The 23,705-nt window shown below is 38.3% G+C and overlaps 2 protein-coding genes across 6 annotated transcripts; one reads left to right on the top strand and one right to left on the bottom strand.

Moving 5' to 3' along the window:
- The first annotated feature begins 321 nt into the window (after positions 1-321).
- LOC104588326 (NAC domain-containing protein 100-like) lies at positions 322-1,146 on the top strand. The gene is made up of 3 exons (XM_010246205.3): positions 322-484; positions 582-865; positions 967-1,146. Exons 1-3 carry the CDS (start codon positions 322-324, stop codon positions 1,144-1,146), a joined length of 627 nt encoding a protein of 208 aa, XP_010244507.3.
- A 6,803-nt stretch (positions 1,147-7,949) lies between these two features.
- Positions 7,950-15,673, bottom strand: LOC104588308 (aminomethyltransferase, mitochondrial). Of its 5 annotated transcripts, none has more exons than XM_010246185.3 (5): positions 15,338-15,544; positions 14,874-14,925; positions 14,214-14,789; positions 13,363-13,481; positions 7,950-8,700 (listed from the first exon to the last, which is right to left on the bottom strand). In XM_010246185.3, exons 3-5 carry the CDS (start codon positions 14,769-14,771, stop codon positions 8,154-8,156), a joined length of 1,224 nt encoding a protein of 407 aa, XP_010244487.1. In that variant the 5' UTR covers positions 14,772-14,789; positions 14,874-14,925; positions 15,338-15,544; the 3' UTR covers positions 7,950-8,153. The 5 variants fall into 5 exon arrangements, with proteins under 5 accessions (XP_010244487.1, XP_019051684.1, XP_010244488.1 ...); XM_019196139.2 differs by having other exon boundaries at positions 15,142-15,389; XM_010246186.3 differs by lacking the exon at positions 15,338-15,544 and adding an exon at positions 15,039-15,301.
- Positions 15,674-23,705: the final 8,032 nt, after the last annotated feature.

Here is a 23,705-nt window from a genome sequence, read left to right as displayed (position 1 = left end):
AAAAATATTAAAAATAATATTTAAATAATTGATACGAAAAATATTTTGCAAGATAAGCACAACATCTAACGATTTATGCAAACTAATAATCCACTTATTTCCATACTAATTGTAAGGCAAGCATAATAACAAAAAGTAGGGCTGCTTGATTAGAATTCATTTGAAATTTAGAGTTTCTTCACCAATCCCAGTCTCAGGAAATTGGGTTTCTCTAAGAAATAGAATTAGTGCTTGTGGGTCAAAACCAATATCAGTTCTAGGGGAAAATCTCTATGGCTTCTGAGAAAAATATTGCAAGTAGGAATTGAAAATGGACTTAATATGGAAGAAGAGCATATTGATTTGCCTCCTGGTTTCAGATTCCACCCCACCGATGAAGAGCTTATAACTCACTACCTGTCCAAGAAGGTGGTCGATAGTAGCTCCTATGCTATAGCAATTGGAGAGGTGGACTTGAATAAGTGTGAACCTTGGGATATGCCATGTAAGTCTTTTGAAATAGATTTTGTCTCTCTCTCCTGTGTTTGTTCCTGGATATGAATTACGTTTTAACTTTAGCATTTGTGTTTTGTTGAATAAAGGGAGAGCAAAAATGGGGGAGAAGGAGTGGTACTTCTTCTTCTTTTGCGTTAAAGACAGAAAATACCCAACTGGTTTGAGGACCAACAGAGCTACTGAAGCTGGTTGTTGGAAAGCTACAGGAAAGGATAAGGAGATTTACAGAGGGAAAACACTTGTCGAAATGAAGAAAACTCTGGTTTTCTACAGAGGAAGAGCTCCAAAAGGAGAAAAAACCAACTGGGTCATGCATGAATATAGGCTAGAGGGAAAATTCTCTCTGTCTAACCTACCAAAATCAGCCAAGGTAGAGTGGAGAGCTCTTCCTCTGCTTTTCGTTGTTGATCGACAATGTTATTGTGTGGTCCTTGATGAGCCTTTTTTCTGTTGTTGTTCGTTCTTTTACAGAATGAGTGGGTGATATGCAAGATGCTCAACAAGAGCTTAGGTGAGAAGAAAATTCAAGATTGTCGTTCGTTCGCTCTTTTTCTGCTGTTGTTCGTTCTTTTACTGTGCGTGAAACACATTATCGAAGGCAACCCGTGGAAGAAATCCATCCACAAGAAGAAGTCGTTGCCGAGAAATTAAGGTGTGGACAGGATTGGTCCACGAGATGGTGTGGAACGGTCCCATCCATAATGAACTGAACGCTACTTTCATCCCATGGCATGGACCAAAATGGTCCATCCACGAGATGAAAACAGTATCGAACAACACCTAAAATGTTGCAATCTTTTTCAGGAAAACAAAACCATACATCTTGACAAACCACCACCACCACCCCCATTAATTTATAAATGATAAAGCTTCAACCCTTGCTTGTTTTCTTAAGAATTGGGAATTTGGGTTAGATGGTGGGTCATTAGAGAAAAGAGCTGACCCACCAAGGAATCTTAGATATGATAAACTAATTGGTAGCACAACATAGCCCCATAGATTCATAACCATATTTGAGCCCATAAACCTTTTGTTAAAATGGCTACAATACTCTTCTTTTTGAATAAATTTGCTATTAAATAATTAAAACTTTCAACAACCATTATTACTTGCGTAAAAACATGGGGTCCATTTGGTGTATGTTTGGTTCTGCGGGTGTTTTGTGAAGGCATTTTGATAAACTTGTCATGTCATTGCCAAAGCAACATTTTTTTTCATCAAGTTCATCCATACGCATAGATATTCACAGAAGTTGGTCTTGATTTATGTGCGCACCAACCATTAGGAGAAGCTTCATTTTATCACTTCCCCCAATGGTTGAGCATTTATTCACTGTTCCGTTAACGTGGCACTTTGTTGTCAATAAATGATTTATCAAGTACTTTTCTCGGTTTTGAATACAAATCAAATACAACTGTTTATTTAATAAATAGAAGTTATACCAAATACAAACTTGGTTTGCAGTTGGAATGGAATTTAAATCGGAATTGGCATTCCTTGGAATCAGAACCATAATGGTATATTCTTATAGCTTATTTGGTTCAAACAGGAATCAAAATTGGAAGTAGAATAAGCTGGAATAGGATCTCATCCTCAAAAGAGGAGAGAATGGTCATTTCCTCAAATGGGGGAATGCAATTCCATCAGGAAAGGGAATGGGTTTCCAATTCCACCCAACCAAATCGTTGGAATTACCATTCTAGTTCTAATTCCGAACCACTATTCCCGCAAACCAAATAGACCCATAATTGAATGGAACTTGGTTTCACTCCCATAGAGCACTCTCCACACAAATCCCATAGCACATTGCAACCACGGTGTTCCTAAGGCTTTGTTTGCCTACAGAGAAATTCCATTTGCACTAATGCAAAAGTATGGGAATGTAAAAAGTTGAGTCCAAAATTTGGTTATAAGTTTTACTTGGTTTTGTTACTAGTGAATGACCCCGTACTAAGTACAAGGAATATGAATAATTTTCTTTTGTTATGATACGTAGAGGGTTAATAATTAAGTGAGATTGATAGAATGTATGCAGAAGTGGTTGTGGATAACCACTTTTGCATTTTTTTTAAAAAAATGAATTGAAAATTGTGGGCTTTAGCAGCAACTTCTCAAAAAATTCCACATGTCTAACTTTCCAAAAAAATGAGAAGGCTGTGTCTGAATGGTGGGAAGTTGTAGCCTAGTAAAGGATTGTGGGTTTTAGCAAGATTTTTTCAGAAATTGCCACGTGTCTTGTTTTCTAGAAAAATGAAAAGGCCACTTATCTGAATGGTGATAGTGGGTTGTGAACTTTAATAGCAACTTCTCAAAAAAAAAATGCCATGTGTCTAAATTTGAAAAAGCCACGTGTCTGAATGGTGGGGGTTGTAGCCTTAAAACCTTCATTTAATATATATATATATATATATATATATATATATATATTAAATATTAGATTAGCAGTAATTATAATTACAGTATTTAAAAATGTAAATAACAGTATTTTAATAAATTACTACAAATACATTAAAAATAATGTATTTAATAATTAATAGTAATATAATCAATAGTAATTAATTTTTAACTATAATAAATTAAATTTAACAACATTTTTTAACAGTAATGTATTTATTACTTAACATTATTTTTAATAAGTATAGTATTTTTAAATAATTAACAATGTTTATTAAAAATAGTATTATTTAACAGTGCATCATACAATAAAAAATGTTTATTAATTAAATAACAGTATAAAACTGTGCATCATACAACAATTAAAAGTAATTATTTTTTTAATAAATACAATATTTTTAGAACTTTATCTAAATGATTTTTAACAATAATTATAATTTAAGCTATAAATAACATAAAATTACATTTAACAACAATTAATTAACACTAATATATATATATATATATATCATCAGTTACCATTAATGTTTATTCAAAGTGGGCCCCTTAATAATTACCGAATACAGTAATTATACCTTAAAATTGTTAAGCCAAATCATTAATGTTTATTCGTAATTGCAAAGTATGAAATAACAATTCTATTATATAATAATTTAATTGGTTGGAAAATAATATTTTAAGTAATAAAAAATTAAAGTTAAATACTAAAATAATTTTTAATAATAATAAGAATGGTTAAATTAAAGTAATAAACAGTTCAAATTCAATTTAATGACATGTATAATTTTACGGGTTTGACATATAAGGGTCAATTTATGTGGACCCGTAGAGTATATGAGTGTCTTAAAAAGGCAGTTTATAATTCATTTTATTATTATTATTATATTATTGTTATTATTATTATTATTATTATTATTAGCAGTATTGTTATTGTTATTATTATTATTATTGTTATTGTTATTATTATATTTAGTTAATGAAGTAGTTATTAAACAGTAATTAACAATAAATAACAGTAATTAAATTGTAATTAACAGTAATAATAATTACAGTATTTTAAAATGTAAGTAATAGAAATTTTGATAATTACAGTATTTTAATAAATTGCTATAAATACAATAAAAATAAGGTATTTATTAATTAACAGTGGTTCTTTTTAAACTGTAATAAATTACATTTAACAACATTTATTAACAATAATGTATTTATTACTTAACAGTATATTTAATAATTACAGTTATTAACAGTAATTAAATTGAAACTAAATTAGTTTTAAATTGTAATTAGCAGTAATTATAATTACAGTTATTTTAAAATGTAATTAACATTATTATGAAAAATACAGTTAACATTTATGATAATTACAGTAGTTTAATAAATTACTATAAATACATTAAAATTAATGTATTTATTAATTAACAGCATTTTTAAATAATAAACAATATTTATTAAAAACAATTATTATGATGTTTTCTTAATTATCATTATTTAATTATTATTAGTAATTAATAGATGGAATTAATTAATTACTATTACTTTAGTAATTAACAGTAATTAAATACTATGTCGAATTAATAAGTTCATATTTAATTAGACTGGTTTGAGTTGAATATAATTAAACCGGGTCTCATACTGAAATCATGGGCCGATCTACAACAGTATTTTAAATTAAACGAAATTGGACTATTTAGAATCCCAACCCGAAAACCCATTATCAGTAATTAACAGTAATTATTTTTAAATTGTTTATAAATTTAACAGTAATTTAATTTTAAGATAGTATTAATTAACAACAATTAACAGTAATTTAATTGTAACAAAATATTATTTAAAAAATAAAACTAATATGGGTCTTGATAATTACTTATTAATGGTACTTGACTGAATACCATTGTACTAATTATTAATGGTATTTTAAATTGTAATTTACATTATTTTGATAAATATAGTTAATGTTTATAATAATAAACTGTAATTTAATAAATTACTATAAATACAAGAAAATTAATGTATTTATTAATTAACAGTATATTTAATAATTACAGTATTTGTAAATAATTAACAATAGTTATTAAAAAACAGAGTTATTTAACAGTAATTAATTAAGTCCAACCTGAAAACCCGTTATCAGTAATTAACAGCATTAATAGTAATTATTTTAAAATTGTTTTTAAATTTAACACTAATTAAATTTTAAGATAGTATTGATCAACAACAATTAATAGTAATTAAATTGTAACTAAACTATTTTTTAAATTACAACAAAGTTACACGTGGATAGAGCCAGCTAAAGTTTGTTTTTTTCCTTTAGCTGTCCAGGTTCCACAGCCGGTATGTCGCACTTAATTGAATATGCTCCCCACACCAATCCAGAGTGTACAAATACAAATATCTATTGTATTCCTTTGAAAGGTATAAATACAAATATCTACAGTATAAATACATATAAAATAATACAAAGTATAAGGTTTTGCACTCAAACTATTTATATTTATACTCCTTTCAATCTGAGCTTTAATTATATAATATTGTAATGCATGAAATTGCAAATGAGAATATTGTAAAATTTGATGCATTTTTGCTTTAATTTGATTTTATTCTATTTTGCTTCAGTTTTTATTTTATTTCATCTAATATATATATATATATATAAGGTATTTTCTAATCCGGGGTCCTCCAGATTTGGTTGTGCTCGGCCTTGACAGCTTGGACTTCAAGTTAAAGCCTTTATGCTCATCCACAATTCCACACCAATTAATGTTTTCAAAATTGAATTAACATTGGATAAATTTCTGGTTCTTGATTTTCAGAAAAGAAATAAGAACAGGAAAAGAACGAGTTGACTCAAGCCAAAATTGATTGAATTGGGGTTGAATAATTGGTTATATATCTTCGTTACATATTCATATTTCTTGTGTCTCGTGGTGGTGAGAAAACTTAAGCTGTCCACGTTTAACATTGGGCTCCCTACAGCTACAGGATAGTTCACAGAGACTCAAGTGTAACAGTACATTGTTCGATGCATGGCTGGCTGGGTGATAAGGTTCAAAGTATCAAGTATAGATATGATACACCTCGTATTGGGTATATCGTATCATATTTTTTGAGGTTTGAAACGCCTGTTTACAGATGTTTAAGGACCCCACTCTTTTTTAATAAAAAATATATTCAAATATCTTCCCAAAAACCAAATTAAAAAAGGGTAAATTATAAAACCCCCCCTTATATTATGGGGTCTGTGACAAAGACCCCCCCTGTACTTTGTTTTGTGACAAAGACCCTCCTATACTATCACCGTCAGATATGACTGTCAGACAAAGTATTTGTTCAATTAGGAAAAAATACTGTTCATCTTCTTCCCCAAATTCACGATACACGAATAGCAGCGGTGGAAGAAAAACCTGACTTTCTTTGATGAAAAATGTAGAACGTCTAATCTTTGGCAATGCCTGTTAACAAAGATCAATGTCTCGTCTTTCCAACAACGAACTGCAGTGGCATCCGATTTCTGTTGGGCAGCGACAAAGGGACTTCGCTCATCAGAATTCAATCTCGGCCATACCGCAGTGGCATCTGATTTAGAAACAACCAAGCAATGAAGAGTTCCAGCTCTTCCAAACCCATATTCGACCCCACCGAGATTGGGGTCGGTTGGTGGTTGCTATAGATGGCTTTCGAACCCAGATTCCACTCGACTGGACCAGCTTTGCAGCAACAGTGATTGCTATAGAGAAGATGTTGGTGGACCAATGGATTGGTCTAGCGGTGGTGGTCGCCCTATGGACATGTCTGGAACACCTCTACTTTCCATCTTTGTATTGATCATAGGACATCATCGAAATTCTCAATTCCCATGTCACCTCCGACAACACCAATCACAGGACATCATCCAAATCCTCAATTCCCATGTCAATCACTCCTTACTCTTTTTATGAAAAGGAGTCACCCACGGTGGAGAATGACTTTGTCCACTTCCCCATCTCCAAATCAAAACCCACTATGGAGAATGGCTTCAGAATAGTAAAATACAAGTGCCCACGGTGTTGTCGCGGGAGGAAGAAAGGGGAGGAGAGACAGGGGAAGGGGAAGAAGAGAGATTGGGGGAGAGGGAGAGAGAGAAATGTGAAAGAATTTGAGGTAGAATGTTGTTCGGTGTATCGTGAATTTGGGGAAAAAGATGAACAATATTTTTCTTGTACGAATAGTTATTAAAAGGGTAATATGGAGATTAAAAAATATTGTAATGGCAGATTTCATCAGAAAGTTAGCAGAAGGGGGTCTTTGTCTCACAGTCATAGTAAGAGGGGTCTTTGTCGTAAAACTAAGTATAGGGGGGTCTTTGTCACAGGCCCAGTACAGGGGGGTCTTTATAATTTACCCAAAAAAAACTTAAAAAAAAAAGCCATTTCTACTTGTATTTAAGTACCAATAAGGCATATCGATACTTTGAACCTTGGTGGGTGAACCATCGTACCATGCAGGGAGAACCCAACATGGCCAAAATTTTCTCATCCTGCAGTTGCAGAAACTTGACTCTGTAATCAAAGAAAGAAATGTGCAACACCAAACCCAGTTTTCATCCAAGCAAACCATTTCTAGGCAAATGCAACGTATCTTTGAGCCTACCTGAAGCTATGGAGAGTTGGCCTTACCAGTGGTGAAGCCAGACAAGGGCACCTTCAAATAGGAAGTAGAAATAAACTAATTATTAGTTAGACATGTTTTTAAGCTCATTGCAAGACTTGGCTTTTAAGTAAGCATCACAAACCCAAGACCCTGTAGTTAGAGATCACTCAGCATTCAGCATCCCTCCAGAAAAAGGAGGCAACATGATCAATCCCACAGAAATGCAGGCTCTCGCTGGTGGTGCCTCACGTGCAACCCCTGCTCTGTCCCCATCTGAGTCCCCTGCCTCGGGATAGCACAACTTTTCTGTTTTGTGTTGTCATTGATCTTTATGCCTTCTTCCATAAAATTCTACAACTTCCTGGGCGCAAACAGAATAGCTAATGTACTGATCAAAAAAAGAATAGCCACTGCAAAGTACACTGGCACAGAAATAGTCCATAAATTTTCCTTGAATTCTTGCATTAAAGACATAATCTCGGTGCTAATTACAGCGTTTAGTTCAACAGAAACAATGTCAATAGGCAAAGATTGCCCGGAAAAAGAGAAAAGAGCAAGAAGAAGATGGTGGTTGGAGCAGAAACACAACTTTAAGTGAACTTGGATGGCCAGTACTATCATGTAGGCATTAGAACGACCTAAGATGGCTTGTAATATTTTGTGGAAACAAAGGGCATTTTCGTGATCACACCATCATAGGATTTCCCACGAATTACAATCTTAACCTTGGTTCCTGCCTTGTGTGACCCGGACTTTACATAGCCCATGGCAATGTTCTTCTTGAGGCATGGACTGAATCCTCCACTTGTCACCTCCCCAATTGCCTTACCTTCACTGTCCACAATCTCACTGTGGCTCCTCGGAGGTGGGCCTGAAGAGAAAAAACCAACACGTCGGATTGATGGGCCCTCTTCGAGTTGTTTGAGGATTGTCTCAGCACCCAAAAATCCACCTTCTGCTCTTCGTCTCTTTCCTATGGCCCATGTAAGTCCAGCCTCTACAGGGGTTATGTGCTGTTCCATGTCATTACCATATAAACAAAGCCCTGCTTCAAGACGGAGACTGTCACGTGCACCCAGCCCTGTCAACCTTACTTTCCCTTCGGATTTCTCTAAGATTGCCTTGGCAAGATCTACCGCATGCTCTGAAGGAACGGAAATTTCAAATCCATCCTCACCAGTATACCTGAGAAAGTATGCAAAGTTCTAGAGTGTCAGGCAATGATGAACCTGAAGAAATATTGTGAAGGAACATCAATTCAATCGGAGATAAAAGTTTCTAAACCATGATAATCCTAGGAACCACTGACAGTAAATTTTTTATTTCAACAACTCCAGCTTGAAGTTCCATGAAGTTTGATTACAGAACTTCATATACTCTTGCCAGAAATTTCAGAAAGAAAATCAATAAACTCCATGATTTACCAAAATGGCATTTACTAGATGATTTTAAGCAACATTTGATGAATGGACGAAAAGACATGCCCTTATCTAATCCTGAAAACCTTTCCACTAGTGCAGTATAAATAACAATGACAGATTTTTCTATTTTTCAAAATTTTCTCTCATTTCCGGGTAATAACATACCCCAAGTCTAAGGGTTAATTTTCCCAATACAGGTGTGGCATCAAATACCCTCTTTTTGGGAGAATGGAAAACACGGTTCTACACTTCTACAATCTGGAAATGTCCAATATCCATCATATCATATTTTTTAATGAATGATCCAACTTTCACCAACTGATCCATGTTACCCTGTTCAATGGAATTCAAAACAATTACAATCATCAGTTATGCATCAAGAATAACTTGGTCACACAAATAATTTAATAAACTTTTGCCTCTACAGGTGTGCCTAGGAACACAAGATCCCATACTCTCCTAATCAACTGGAAAGGGGGGTTTCCTATAACTACACTATTAATCGCAAGTTAGCATATTTAGAAAGTATCCACTTGCTATACATATGCCAGAAAGTCGATCCTTTTTAATTAATAAATGAACACCAAAGAAAATTTGTATAACTGATTTCCTCCCTTGGGGATGTAATGTTAACCAAGACCGAATCACTGATAAGGCTGACCAGTAGCTATCCTTCCTCCTGTGATTATCTCATTATTTTTTGTATTTATCTTTTATCCTTTTGTAACAAACTTATCTTGTACATGATATATATACACACATCAATACCAATGAAATACATAACTTCGCTCCAAGTATACATGTGACTCCATAGACACGTTATCAGAGATAAGACATGTCCTAACAATTGCAGTTGTGCGCTGTGAATTCAATCTTGAATTAGAGGCCTAAGATGAGGTCCAAAGGAGATTAAGACTAATTTATGTTTGTGCAATTTAATCTATTAATATGTTTCTTTCAATTATTTCTCTTTAATTTCTTCTTCAGTCTACAATCAGTGTTTGGTATTAGTTAAGTTCCTCTACTTTGCCCATTGGCCAGTACAGAACTTGAATAAAAAAAGACCATTACCCAATATTGGTCCTAGACTCCTAGCTATCTAGGTCTTGCCATTTTTAGTTCTGAACTATACAAACAACTTGTTCTTGGAAAATCATGGGCCTTTTACAGGGCTACATTTGTTTCGAACATTCTGGAGTTTAAACATAAGCATAATACTTCTTCCGGATCAAATTATCAAAAAAAAAAAAATCCCTGGATCAATAAGAAAATGACTTTATTCATGAAGAATGCATATATAAGATTTACCCAAGTAATCAAAATTTTGAGAAGAACAAGGAAAGAGCAAATGAGGTTTTCATAAAGACAGACATGAATCATTTCCTTAACATTTTTGGTAATTCAGCAAGCAGCTCAACCCTACATCACGAGAAAGAAATTGTAGAGTGATGCACCACTGGAATCTCATATTGCTTGGTACAAAATCAATTTTGTTATCATTACTTACACAGCCACTGTTGGAAGAAGTTCAAATAGAGATATAATGGTCTTGAAGGAGAAAATCATGGGCCTTACCTCCTCCCTGAACACACAAAAAAATATGGACTCTACAGAGACACACAGAACTTGGCAGGAGACTATTTCTACAGAACATTTTGATGATGATCCAAGTTGAAGTTAGAAATATTAGTCAGTACTTGGGATCTTAGAGCAGGAATCATTATAAAAGACAAATTCAATAGGACCAAAAAAGTTTGATCAATGCTCCTTTGGAAATCTAGGGTTTTTAGGTATAAAAGGAACTTTCCCAGGACCTTTGGGGGAAATCTTACAGGTCTATTCAGGACAACTTGATGATGGGAATTCAATGACTGTGAATCTCTCATTGTTGCAATGTTTAAAATTGGTTTCTCTCTTGCATACAAGATATTACAGGTCTTTTCCCATAGAAGGAAGTTTCCCAGGACCTTTGGGGGAAATCTTACAGGTCTATTCAGGACAACTTGATGATGGGAATTCATTGACTGTGAATCTCTCATTGTTGAATGTTTAAAATTGGTTTCTTCCTTGCATACAAGATATTATACTGAAAGGCAAAATTGTAGATGGCCATTGGTTGGATGCTGTCACCCTCTGACAAATATCAGGCTCTCCCACACTTCATAAGAGGAGCTAGATCATTGGCTTCTAGATTGAACAACTCATTCAAATTGATTCCTAGATCAGCTAACCCTTTGGCCTATGGACTATCAAGAGAATGGATTGGGGTGGCACATTTGTATTGAGGACTGTGTTACATGGGCGCACAAGAGTCAGAATCTGACACGTCCACGATGTCTGTGGACTCATGGACAAATCTATGGAAAAGTATATACTATTAAAATAGTTCAAAATTTTGAATTATGACATAATATACCTGCAAAAGGAGGTCAAAAATGTCATTTTTGTTCCATTTGATTTGTGGCATTCATCTTGTACATCAGTTGTTCATTTATGTCAAATAAACTAAGAGATAAAAAGGAAATGTTACATAGTATCCCTCAAGAATCCCTGGAGTGTTGGACTCCAATGCATGTCAAAACAGACACATTGTCCATTTATGAGAGTTCATGCAACATCGATAGAGGAGCACAAGCTGATGTGATCTGTAGAGTTCTCTGAGTCATCAACGGCAAGTAGAATTTTATTAGGATGTGGAATGACCCTTCATCTCTATCTATCTATCTATCTATCTATCTATCTATCTATCTATCTATATGTAGGTGCAAAACCTTGTATATTGTATTTCTAAGCCTTGTATTTGCACTATACATTCATTTTTGTCTTTGTATTCTTCCTAAACTAAGCCTTACCAACATAACACTGGCCTTAATGCTGGTTTGACACTTGGGAGGTAGTTTCAATCATGACATCCACAAACCTTTGAATACGTCACCAACTGACCAGCAATATCTATTATGCTTACATTAGGCAACCTATAGCCTGAAGAAATATAATTTTCTGTCTCCTCTTTCTCATAGAAAGCATGCCAGATACATTCTTTCTTCTTCACCACACTAGACCACTCAAAAAGAGAAAGTAAAAGAAGTGCCATCTAAAACTTGATAAGAAAAAGGCTAAGTTGAGCTGAGCTTTACTTCGATCAGGTTGTCAACTCACAATGAGGCTTAGGTGGAAGATTGGCTCATCTATAGAATCTTTTTTTTCCCTCTCTGAGAAAGGGTAACAATTTCATTCAGGCAAAAGAGAAATCTTTTATAGTCAACAATTATAACACACACACACACATCCATGAATGTATGTATTTAAGTATGTATATCAACTTATATATATCCTCATGTTCATTATGCTGACGAGGCTATGTACCAAAAAAAAAAAGCTGAAGAAGCTCAATTTGAGGCTTTGAATATGTGTTCAATACACATGCACATTTAGAAATTTTCAATATCAAATATACAAAAGATGATCAATATATATGTGTTCTATGCATTTGTTTCAGGTCCCACCACAAACTAGCAGCAACACGGCAAGTGAGTGCAATACAGGCCTGCAAATCTTTTTCTTTACTGGATGTTTTCAAACCCCTGTTTCCATGCAGCACAAGATTTACCATCACACTGAGCAGCAACCCCCTTCATTATCCAAATTCCAAACAACAGGATTACAAATATAAAAGGACAAAGGTGACAGAGTACAATTTTATGGGGAGTGACTAATCTGGATTTTGGCATCTTACTATCATGGCAATAGCACATAAAGAGGCTTCTGTGAGATTTGGTTCCAAATCTATTTTATGCTATATCTAGACGACATTGGCTCATGAATATACTTTCAATATTTATTATCTAGCATTGGTGAAGACACAAAATGGTGCATTCAGAAATCATAGCATATAAAACCATCATGTTCAGTTAATCTTGTGTTATCTGGAGAGGACCACTGAAGAGAAAAGAGGATCTAAAAATCCAATAGGACCCAGCACATGTGATTGGCTGATTGCAACATAATGAGGGTTTTCTATCAGATTGCAATGAGACCAAGCTGGTTAATTCCTTTTGACTCTTAACTAAAATTCTCAGCCCCTAAACTTAACCAACTAATCTTAGCTGGTGTTAAAATTAAAATCCTTGGCACAGTCAAACAACAATCATACTACTAAACCCTAACCAGATAGTGACATGGATAAGGGTCTAACTCATCATCTTTTTCCTGAAATAGAATAAACAAGTTCAAACATTTAATCATTTTTCTTCAAAATGCAAAAAGAGAAAAAACAAATAGCTAGTAGTTATAAGCACTAAAATTATAATCCTAGAAAGCAGGCACTAACTCAGAACAGAAAGGAACATGAACTTTAGCTACCTCACTATGTCTTAGTTAACAGTAATTTGTAAGACAACAAAAAGGAACCAAGGAAGCAACATACCCAGTTCTAGTAAGAAAGCAGTGCACCCCATTGATATCCAAAGTTCGGAATTCCCCAAAGTATATCTTACTCAAGTCATCTTTTGTCAAGTGTTGTAGAACTGGTGCAGCAAGAGGACCCTATACCATAGCCAGACATAAAACTCTTATTGGTATATCACTATAAGGATATGAACTGACATAAAAGTGCTAATAAGTTCGTGTTTTTTTTTCTTCCAAATGAGGAAGAAATAAAACCTCAGTTGAAAACAAGGGACTTTATTCCCTAAAAGAAATCAGTAAGACAAAAAAAATTATAAAAACAACTGTAATGCTTAACCTGCCAAAGAGGATTAAATAGCCTTCTTGTCTGTTAGGATTGAAGAGACCATAAAAGATTCAAAAGGAGAGTTCCCAATACAAAATAGTAAGAAAAACAGTATGCAAAAAGAAATTCAAGATGATAATTATTTCAAAAAATAAGAGTAGCTCAAAAGAAAAAGAAATTGCCAAAATCACATCATTTCACCCAAAAAAAAGTGATGCTAATTCCAAACCAATCAAGAAAACACCATAATTAAATAATTAATCATGAAAAACATGAAAGAAACTAAGACATATTTCAAATCTAGAAAGATAAAAGATTCCTTAATTGAGGAGCCATACTTTGAATACCAACCCTAGTAGATAGAGAGTGAAGATATATAAGCTCAAAGTAACATCCATGTCACAAAGGAGAACTTAAGGCATAAATAAATAAAACTATCATCATCATCTGCCTCAGAAGTGGGATTGGCAATACCTATCTCATTGCTTTATTTTCCTCTACCCAAGGCCATATTTTCTGTTAGAAAAAGAAAATCGATAATTCACCTGGAGAGCTAGAAGAGATCTCTCATCGTGGATGTGCCATGTGACATCCCCGCCCTTGGCCTTGAACGCCTTCATGTGCTCCTCAATATGTGCCAGGTCCTTATCCCTGCAACCCGCATTCACAACTAGGTATATGTGGTCATCCTTCACCTTAGTAATGACTGAATCATCAATTGCCCCTCCTTTCTCGTTCGTAAAGACAGTAAGCGTCCCAGAACCAGGAGCCAACCCAGCAACATCAGCAATTACAAGCTTCTCCAGAAACGGAACGCAGTCCTTACCCTTAAGGCTGAGGCCACACATGTGCGAGACATCAAAGATGCTACCATTCTCCCTACAATTCAGAGTTGAGTCCATGATCGAATCCTTGTATTGAATCGGCATGCTCCATCCGGCAAACGGAACCATCTTCCCGCCATTGGCGACATGGAAGTCATAAAGGACCGTCTTCTTGAGCTCAGCTTCGGAGGCAAAACATCGGCGTACCACAGCCTTCTTATCAGTCTGAGCGAGGCGGCGCGTGATGGACTGCCCAAGCTGCCATAGACCTCCTCTCATCTTATCGCGCAGTAAGATCTGATATATGGCAGAAAGAAAAGGATAAGAAAATATAACAGAGAAATGGATGGTGAACTGTAAATGAATTTCTATCCAACAAACCCGGAAAACTGAAAATGTAAGCAACCCAACCCAGTCCACCTCCTTAACTTCACTGGAAACAAACAAAAGAAATCGACGAATCAGAGGATGGTTGTATTAAACGACCGCAAACTCAGATCAACCAAAAATAATATCAAAAACCATGTCTGAGCAATCACAACTCACAAGTGTGTACGTGAAGCAAATGACAGGATATGCAATCAGAACGAAACTCAAGCAGAATCTCTTAACAAACCAAGAAATTTACTCAATTGTCTGACCTTTTTACCTTTTAGAGAGGGGCAGAGTATGGGAAAGAACATGGTGATCACAAAATTGATTGAGTAAAGTTGTTAGAACTATTAGGATTTAGGAACCAAAGCACCGACACAAACCCAGTAAAAAAAAGTGTGAGCTCAAGCTGTTCAAACGTCAATGAGCATCCCAAATGAGAAATGCAGATCGAAAAAAAGGGATAAACTTACAGAATACAGTGATTCCTCCTCTTCCTATTACGAGCGCGAGACAGAGGGATCAGTGGAAAAGCATGTCCTCCTCAGCACTGAGAATAGGAATAGAGTTGGTGAAACCGTGAAACATAAAAAAAGAAAAAGAAAAAACACAAGGAAATGTTTTTTATATAATTGCATCGATAAGGTTAATAATATAAAATTGAGATGTCGGAGGTGTCCAGTGGGTGGCGGAGAGTTCCTCAGCTACTTGTAGATCGAGACACGCTAGCCCCATCGCTGGTGAGTGGTGGGTGACCCTCTCTCTCTCTCTCTCTCTTCGCGACGGATCCAAGAGGAATGTTTGGGCGTAGAGTAGACTGTGGTTCCTGCCTTCCTGGTTCGAGAGAAGTGAGAGGGAGCCGCCCATCTGGGGACCCACCATGGAGATTCTTTGATCAACTGTAAATGATTACTTTGTAATCGTCGTCCAGTCGATACTGAAACATATTATTACTATGCCCCATAACACAGGCAGGATCTGCTACCCACCCCTGAGAGATGTTCCCGATGTGTGGCTCTAGTAGCTGAGGATTTGTTCGGTTAAAACCAAAAAATTAAATCTAAAACCGGTTTGAAAAAACCAAAAAAAATTTGATTAAGAAAAAACCAATAAAATTCGGCTTTGATTTTTTTTTTGTTTTTTAATAATTCGGTTTTGGATCGATTTATACTTTATAAGTTCGATTTTTAACCAAATAAGAGAATGCCATAAAAATTACACCTACCAAGGCCAAATGGCATCACATGCATTTATCTGATGGAAAAGACAGTATAATACAATCGAAGTAAGTGCTTAAACAACTCCACCTTAGCATTTTGAATTCCACTCAAACCTATAACAATTCAAAATATCAAATACTCCCATCCTAAACACCATTATCCATCCATTTATTGGCATCAATTCTAAGCTGACACCTACCTCAATTGTAATAGAATCAAAGTTCAAAAAATCAATATGATACATCTGATCCCATATCGTATCATATCTTTTGAGTCTTAAAATACTTATAAACCACCCTTTTTTAATAAAAAATAATTTTTTTAATTCTCTAAAAACCAAAATTTAAAAAAAAAAATTCATATATATATATAAATACTGATACATAGAGATATATCGATACTTTGAACTATGGATATAAGTAACAATTCTAAGGGTGGACTGAATCAATCGCTTGAACAGACATCCTCCCAATAATAAATTCATAACATCACTTGAACTGCCTTTTCATATGAATCGCTGACGTGTTTATATTTAAATGGGGCCGTAAAAGTAGGTCGCAGCATATAGGGAATTCCATGAAGACTATTATTGTTGCAAAATCAAGACTATTACTGTTCTCTTAGTTTTTTATTTTCGACTGTATTTATTATTGGCAACAAAGGGGGTGTTAATGATCCGGTCTCGTTTAGAAAAAAATTTTCAAACTAGAAAATTATGGTATGTAAATATTTATATTATATTAAACCATTTTAATATAGAATCAGATCAGACCTGGCCAATTTTTAATATGACTAGCAGGGGACCCGTGCGATGTACGGGAAAACCCAATGTCTAATTTGCTAGTAAAAAAGATCAAAAGATATATCGAATGTCGGCTGTTAGTAAATTTTCAAAAGTATATATACTAAATTATTGATTTTTTAAATATATTCAATAATTTATTTTTTTAAACATATTATTTATAAAATTACAATAATTTATCTTTTACTTTTAATATAAGTTAATTAATAATTTCCTGTTTTAAAATTTTCCAATATTATACTAATTTATATTAATAACAAAAATAATTTGTGTAATTATTGGTTCAAATTACCGTTTTCCTTTACCAATACTAATTTATCTTTAATAATTTAAAATGAAAATCACACAATTTTTAAATAATTTTCCAAAATCTATCAAATGTAATAAAATTTCCCAAATTTCCAAAATATTCCAATAATTTTCAACAAGTATTTTACTACATTCTAAAGAAAATTTCAAAAATTACATTAATATATTTTTTATTTTCTCCAAAATTATGATATTTTGTTCCCCAATTTGCAAACTCCACCAACTCTTTCTTGGAGCGGTAATTGTTGACTTTATTTTTTAATTTTATAATTTCTAATGAATTTTAAATGACATTTATAAAGAAATTATTGGTTGAAAATTTTGTATATTCATTGATTTATAGTAATTTTTCTGGAAAATAACACAATTTAATTGTTAGTGTAATAAAATTAATTTTAAGAAATTGTAACTGATGCGGCATGATCCGGGCACTCCTAGCTGGTTACTGACTGGCTCCTTGTTGACAACGGACGGCACCTGAGAAGACGAAGAAGAAGGATTCCCGGGGATTTGCCCGGCGGGAATACTCCGAAACTTAAGTTAGAACGCTGAGGAGGAAGAAAAGAGTATAAAAGGTTAAGAGTGTAGGTTGCACTGGATCACTGTGTTTGCGAGGTTAACTTGTGAGTAAGTAAGATAATTCCAGTTTTTATAATATCCGAGAGTGTGAGAGTGTATGAGTATATATATCCCTTTCCCACAGACGGCGCCAAATGATGCGGCACGATCCGACACTCCTAGCTAGTTGCTGATTGGCTCCTTGTTGGCAACGGGCGACACCTGAGAAGACGAAGAAGAAGGATTCCCGGGGATTTGCCCGGCGGGAATACTCCGAAGCTTAAGTTAGAATGCTGGGGAGGAAGAACTGAGTATAAAAGGCTAAGAGTGTAGGTCGCATTGGATCATTGTGTTCGCGAGGTTAACTCATGAGTAAGTAAGATAATTCCAATTTTTATAATATCCGAGAGTGTGAGAGTGTATGAGTATATATATCCCTCTCCCCTTCGCCTTAAAGGCTTTTATAGGGGTGTTCTTGTCAAACCGAGCATAACCGCCACTGGGCTTCTGCCGCAACCGTTACCTGCCAGGTCTGCACAGGCGATCGTTAAAGTGTACTATCCGCTTGGATGAGTGACACGTCCCAAAGGGGCAGGCACGCCTCCATCTGTCGAGAGACGTGGGTGTGGACAGTCGAAAGGACAGGGGCTGCGCTGTCAGTCGAGAGACGCGGCGCAGTCTAACCGGTACGGTCTTGTCAGATGGAAGCTTCTTGAGAGCGTCGCATTACTCAGTTGCAAGCTACTTCATAGCGAGCTATCTTGCCGCGAGCTACTTTGTAGCAAGCTCTTAGGGGTACTTCGAGGTGACCCTCATCAGGGTTGGAGTATTCCCTTCTCAGTAGCTCGGGGGACCTGGATCTCGCGTTGTAGCGAGCTATGACGTAGCGAGCTGCTTTACAGGTTCGTCACTTAGTTGTGGTCAGGCTATGATGCTGAGATGTTGCTCATGCTGAGTTAGGTCCACGTATCATTGTCTCAGTGGGTCGGGTCAAATCATCTTCCATCAATTGCCCCCACGCCTCAGGCTAAGAGTGCTGTCTTAGCACGAGGAGTTCATGAGGTGTGACAGGTTGATTTGACTGAAATTCAAATTTGATTTACTGCTTATATTAAATGCGTGCGTGGGAATCAGGGGATTTCTGACCTTTTGGATACCGAAAACGTGTTGAAGTGGCTCAACTCCGGATGTCGTGCAGCCACCATTACCTCAATCATGGGAGACATGCAGCCAGTCACGTTTCGGTTTCAGAAGGCATGTGGTTAGCTTGACTACGGACCATCGGATTTGCCTCAATCTAGGTCGTTGATTCGGAGGCACAATGGCTATAAATAGGAGGGTCCCCTAGGCCTCATTTCCTTTCATGCCATCTTGCTGTCTTCGGATTCTGAGGTCGTGCATCCATCTAATCTACCCGAGATCTTCTGTTCACTTCGTTTCGTCTTTTTCAGTGTCTCAATCACTATCAATCATGTATGGGTATCCGTACCATACTTATTACCGGGACGGTAACCAGGATGATGACACCCCCTCGAGCTCGGGAGGAGCTTGGGAATAGGTCTTGGAGGCTCGGGAGACCTTCGGTGATGTGGCCTCTACTTCTCGAGGGAGGGAGCCTGACACCTTTGGTCCTTCCTCCATGACGGCGGAGAGACTCAGGTCTCTAATCCGCTACTTTCACCTTCCCGGGGACCTTGTCTACAGTCTCCCCACCGGTAATTTTCCTTGGGAGCATGGTCCCAATGATATAGTCATTTTCTAGGAACAGTTTGAGGCTGACCTGCATCTCCCCCTGCACCCCCTAATAATGGAGGTGCTAAATCACTTTAATGTTACCATCGATCATCTCCATCCCAACGCTATTCGGAACATGGTTGGGACCATTTCTTTGTGTTATGAGTACTGTCTCCCCTTGGACCTTGACATTTTTGCTTCTATTCTTTGTATAAAAAATGCCACTCCTGGGGCTCCTTTGGAGAGGCGTTTTTACTACCTCTCTCCTCGTCGTGGCTATAAGCTCTTGTACGGGCTACCAAACAAGATTCCCGCATGAAAGCGAGATTACTTTGTGGTCCGTAACCCCGAGGGGTGGCCCTTCCCAACTTCTTGGAGGGGTGCCATCCAGGACCCTGGGACCGAGCTGGACCCTGAAACTCGGAAAACGATGTTGTCTTGGGCATTGGTAGGCTTCCTCTGTTCGGACTACTTGGCCGAGGAGAAGCTCGTGCAGGCCGGCCCGAGTCTGGGTAGGTTGTCTTTTTAGGTCGCGTAGTGCCTTGTGACTATTGTGTATATACATATACTCCGTTCTTTACCGAATTGATATCTTGTGGTTTTTTGGCAGCCATCATGTCTGGTGTTGACTCACGCCGCCTCCTCTCAAGCAACCAGAAGCGCAAAGTGAAGAGGTTGCACCCTGACCGGACCCCCACCTCTGGGGGTACTGAGTTCGGGTCTGCTGAGCCCGTCTTCACTTCTCTGCCGCCTGAAGTTCCACCACCTCCGTCTGAAGGAGGTGCTGGTGGGGCTGGCCTCGAGGAAGGTGAGCTCCCGCAGCAAGGGGTGATTCCTCCTAGTCCTTCTCAGCCGTTCCCCTACCCACGGCTCTCAGTGGGAAACTAGGAGGGTGTGAATGATTATGTCGTGGCTCGACGGAAGAGCCGAAGGGCGATCTGCAATGAGGAGGTCGCTAAGTGGGGGGAGATGGAGCTTGGGGATCTCGCCGCGCTCACCTCCTCTCACTATATGGTGGTAAGTGGTCCTTCCCTCTTCTCGTTTTTCGCTTCCTTTTGCTGTCTTCTGACCTTAGTCTCTTGTCGACAAGTGAACACCGCCATCCATGCCATGGCCCTCTAGACGCACATCCACTCCGGCGACGCTTGCAACCAGAGGGTCATCGTTCAGAAGCTTTAGGGTGAGCTCGACCGGACACGGGCGAGCTCCTTCACACTCGCAAGGAGAGCGAGTCCCAGGAGCTGCTCGTCCGAGACCAGGAGGCACAGATCGCTAGGTTTCCTGAGGAGAGCGCGCGCTACAGGGAGGAGTCGTCGAGGGTGGCAGCGGAGAGGGAGCTCCTTCGCCAACAGGTTCGGCACTTGGAGTCCACTCTTCTGGACCAAACTCGGAACTTCGACAACATGGTGGAGGCCGAGCGAGAAAAGGGGGATTGAGACTTCAAGGGCTCCCAAGAGTATCGCGACCTCCAAGTGGAGTATGGCTCAAGCTCGTACTGTTCCGGATTCAAGCTCTGCTGCTGGTTAGTTCGGAAAAAAATTTCTGAGCCAATCTTGACGGCATCACAATGAAGGGCCTGTCTCTCGAGATGGCAGACCAAGCAGAGGAGGAAGAGCCTGACTCCCCGGAGGATGAGGAAGAGGTGGAGGAGGTGGACCCTTGAGGCTGGCGGCGTTGGTTTTCTTTTCTGATTTATGGTGGCTCCCGGGTGCCATAAGCCGGTCTTGAAAAGATCTTGTTGGGCGGTTGTGCCCTTTTTTCCTCTTAAAACTTTCTTAAGCTGTTTGGCTCGTTTTTTTTTTAAATGGTAATGAAATTTCTTCTTTTTTCTTCTAAGTATGGTGTGCTCTCTTTATTTTTGCTAAGGCGATCTCAACACTAGAGCTATTAGAGCTACATACCCGAAGTAGGACTTTTCAGTAGCCGTTATCCCGAACTGTCCCTTAACATTTAAGGCATCTCTATGGTGTACCGCGAAGTGATTACCACGTGTGCCCGAACCACACATTTGTTGGTTATTCCTTAGTTCAACCAACGTACTGAGATGAGCTATGCTTCATGGGGTTTAAACCTGAGCTGCTTACGCCTTTGATATTTCATACTTTGCCTTCACCACTGAAGTGGCTAAGTCTTTCTTGATGCCGAGGTCTCAGTTAGCTCGGTGTTTTAGCTCGTAGGCTGGGGGGGTGATTTATAGTCTGCCCTTGAAGTTTGCCCATGCCATGGAGACGACTGGGTCTTATTGCGCTGAGGTCATGTTAGCTCGGAATTTTGGCCCTTTGGCTTTGGGAGTAACTCATGGTCTACTCAGTAGTTCGCCCGTGCCATGGAGGCGACTGGGTCTTATTGCGTTGAGGTCATGTTAGCTTGGCATTTTGGCCCTTAGGCTCTGGGAGTGACTCGTGGTCTACTCAGTAGTTACAGGTAATATTGCCTTAAGTTGACAATATTCCATGCCCGAGTTACTTGTTTCCCTTCAAGGGTTTCGAGTTCATATGTTCCTTCCCTGAGAACTCGTTTCACTCAGTAAGGTCCTTCCCAATTCGGTCCGAGTTTGCCAACGCCGAGCTCAGGTACCATAACTTTTCGAAGGACCAGGTCGCCAACGCGGAGGTTTCGCTTCTTGACCCTGGCGTTATAGTACCGATCTACTCTTTGTTGGTAAGCAGTAGTCCTGATATGTGAGAGATCCCTTACTTCGTCGAGTAGGTCGAGGTTGGTACGTAGCTCGTCTTAATTTGCCTTATCGTCATTTGCTTCCAGTCGTAGCGAGGGAACCTCGATCTCAGCTGGGATGATTGCTTTAGTGCCGTAGGTGAGGTTGAAGGGAGTTTCTCCTGTAGCGGTCTTCTCTGTGGTTCGGTAAGCCCATAGAACGCTGGGTAGCTCGTCTACCCACAATCCTTTAGCTCGGTCTAGGCGCTTTTAGTCTGCGAAGAATAGCTCTGTTTGTGACCTCTGCCTGACCGTTTTCTTGAGGGTGTGCGACTGAAGTGAAGTTCTATCGGATCCCCATATCTTGGCACCAGTTCTGGAATTTTATGTCCTCGAACTGCTTGCTGTTGTCAGAGATTAGTACCCGAGGTAACCTAAAGCAGCACACTATGTTCTTCCAAAAATGTTCTGGATGTTTCGGGCTGTAATTGTTACGAGAGGTTCAGCTTCTACCCACTTGGTGAAATAATCCACTGCTACCACTAGGAACTTCCTCTGGCCTGTCGTTGGTGGAAACAGCCCAAGTATGTCGATACCCCATTGTGTGAAAGGCCACGGGCTGGTGAGGTACTTGAGGTCGGCAGCGGGCTGATGGTGGATATTGGCATGCTTTTGGCACTTGTCACATTTTTTGAGGAGCTCGATAGCGTCTGCTTTCATTGTTGGCCAGTAGTACCCCTGTCGTAGTGCTTTTTGGGCGAGGGCCCTGCCCCCCAAGTGTCCGCCGCACAGGTTCTCATGAGGGTCGCGGAGTACGAGCTCAGTTTCGGTTGGTCGCAAGTAGTGCAAGTAGGGGAGCGTGTAGGATTTTCAGTATAGCCATTCGTCTATTATGACGTATTTGGCCGTCTGACGCTCTACCCTTCTAGCTGCTTTGCGGTCCACAGGAATCTCGCGAGCGGGTCAATCCAGCTCGGCTTTGCTTGAACGACGGGAGCGACCTCCTCAGCCCCCCCGAGAATGCTAGGTCGAGGCAGGTCCTCTATGTACACGGTTCTCATGGTGTTATCACTGGTGCTGGATAACTGGGACAGGGTGTCAGCCTCAGCGTTCTCCGACCTTGGGATTTGCCTGATGAAGTATGACTGGAAGTTGAGCAAAGCCTCTTGTACTTTGGCTAAGTAGGCAATCATAGTCTGTTCGCAAGCTTCGTATTCTCCTGTGACTTGATTGACCTCGAGCTGGGAATCACTGCAGATGATAATGTGCTTGGTTTTCATTTCTTTGGCTAGAGCTAGTCCGACTACCAACGCTTCGTACTCTGCTTCATTGTTGTATGCTGCGAACTCAAAGCGTAGTGCATACTCTAGTTTTGTGCCACTTGGGTCGTGCATAACTATTCCGGCTCCGATGCCCTGGTGGTTTAAGGAGCCATCTGTGTGAAGGATCCAGGGCTCCTCATCCCAGTTCGCTCTTGGCCTAACTAGGAGAAATGCCGCACTGGCTGCTACCTCACGGTGCTCGGATTCAACCGGCCTGGGAGCTCCGGGCTCGCTTGAGCTG

Source organism: Nelumbo nucifera, chromosome 1 (genome assembly GCF_055504915.1).
Source record: "Nelumbo nucifera cultivar China Antique chromosome 1, China Antique-T2T, whole genome shotgun sequence".
Taxonomy (NCBI): Eukaryota; Viridiplantae; Streptophyta; class Magnoliopsida; order Proteales; family Nelumbonaceae; genus Nelumbo; species Nelumbo nucifera.
The sequence above is the reverse complement of the archived record's forward strand: the minus strand, read 5'-3'. Positions and strand labels throughout refer to the sequence as shown.

What these genes read in the sequence shown, in the direction of transcription:
- LOC104588326 (XM_010246205.3), top strand. Translation starts at nt 322, where the DNA reads ATGGAAGAAGAGCATATTGATTTGCCTCCTGGTTTCAGATTCCACCCC. An exon ending in TGAACCTTGGGATATGCCAT is followed by an intron (nt 485 to 581) that starts GTAAGTCTTTTG and finishes TGTTGAATAAAG; the next exon opens with GGAGAGCAAAAATGGGGGAG. An exon ending in ACCTACCAAAATCAGCCAAG is followed by an intron (nt 866 to 966) that starts GTAGAGTGGAGA and finishes GTTCTTTTACAG; the next exon opens with AATGAGTGGGTGATATGCAA.
- LOC104588308 (XM_010246184.3), bottom strand. Translation starts at nt 14,771, where the DNA reads ATGAGAGGAGGTCTATGGCAGCTTGGGCAGTCCATCACGCGCCGCCTC. An exon ending in GATCTCTTCTAGCTCTCCAG is followed by an intron (nt 13,482 to 14,213) that starts GTGAATTATCGA and finishes GCTATGGTATAG; the next exon opens with GGTCCTCTTGCTGCACCAGT. An exon ending in TGCTTTCTTACTAGAACTGG is followed by an intron (nt 8,701 to 13,362) that starts GTATGTTGCTTC and finishes ATACTTTCTCAG; the next exon opens with GTATACTGGTGAGGATGGAT.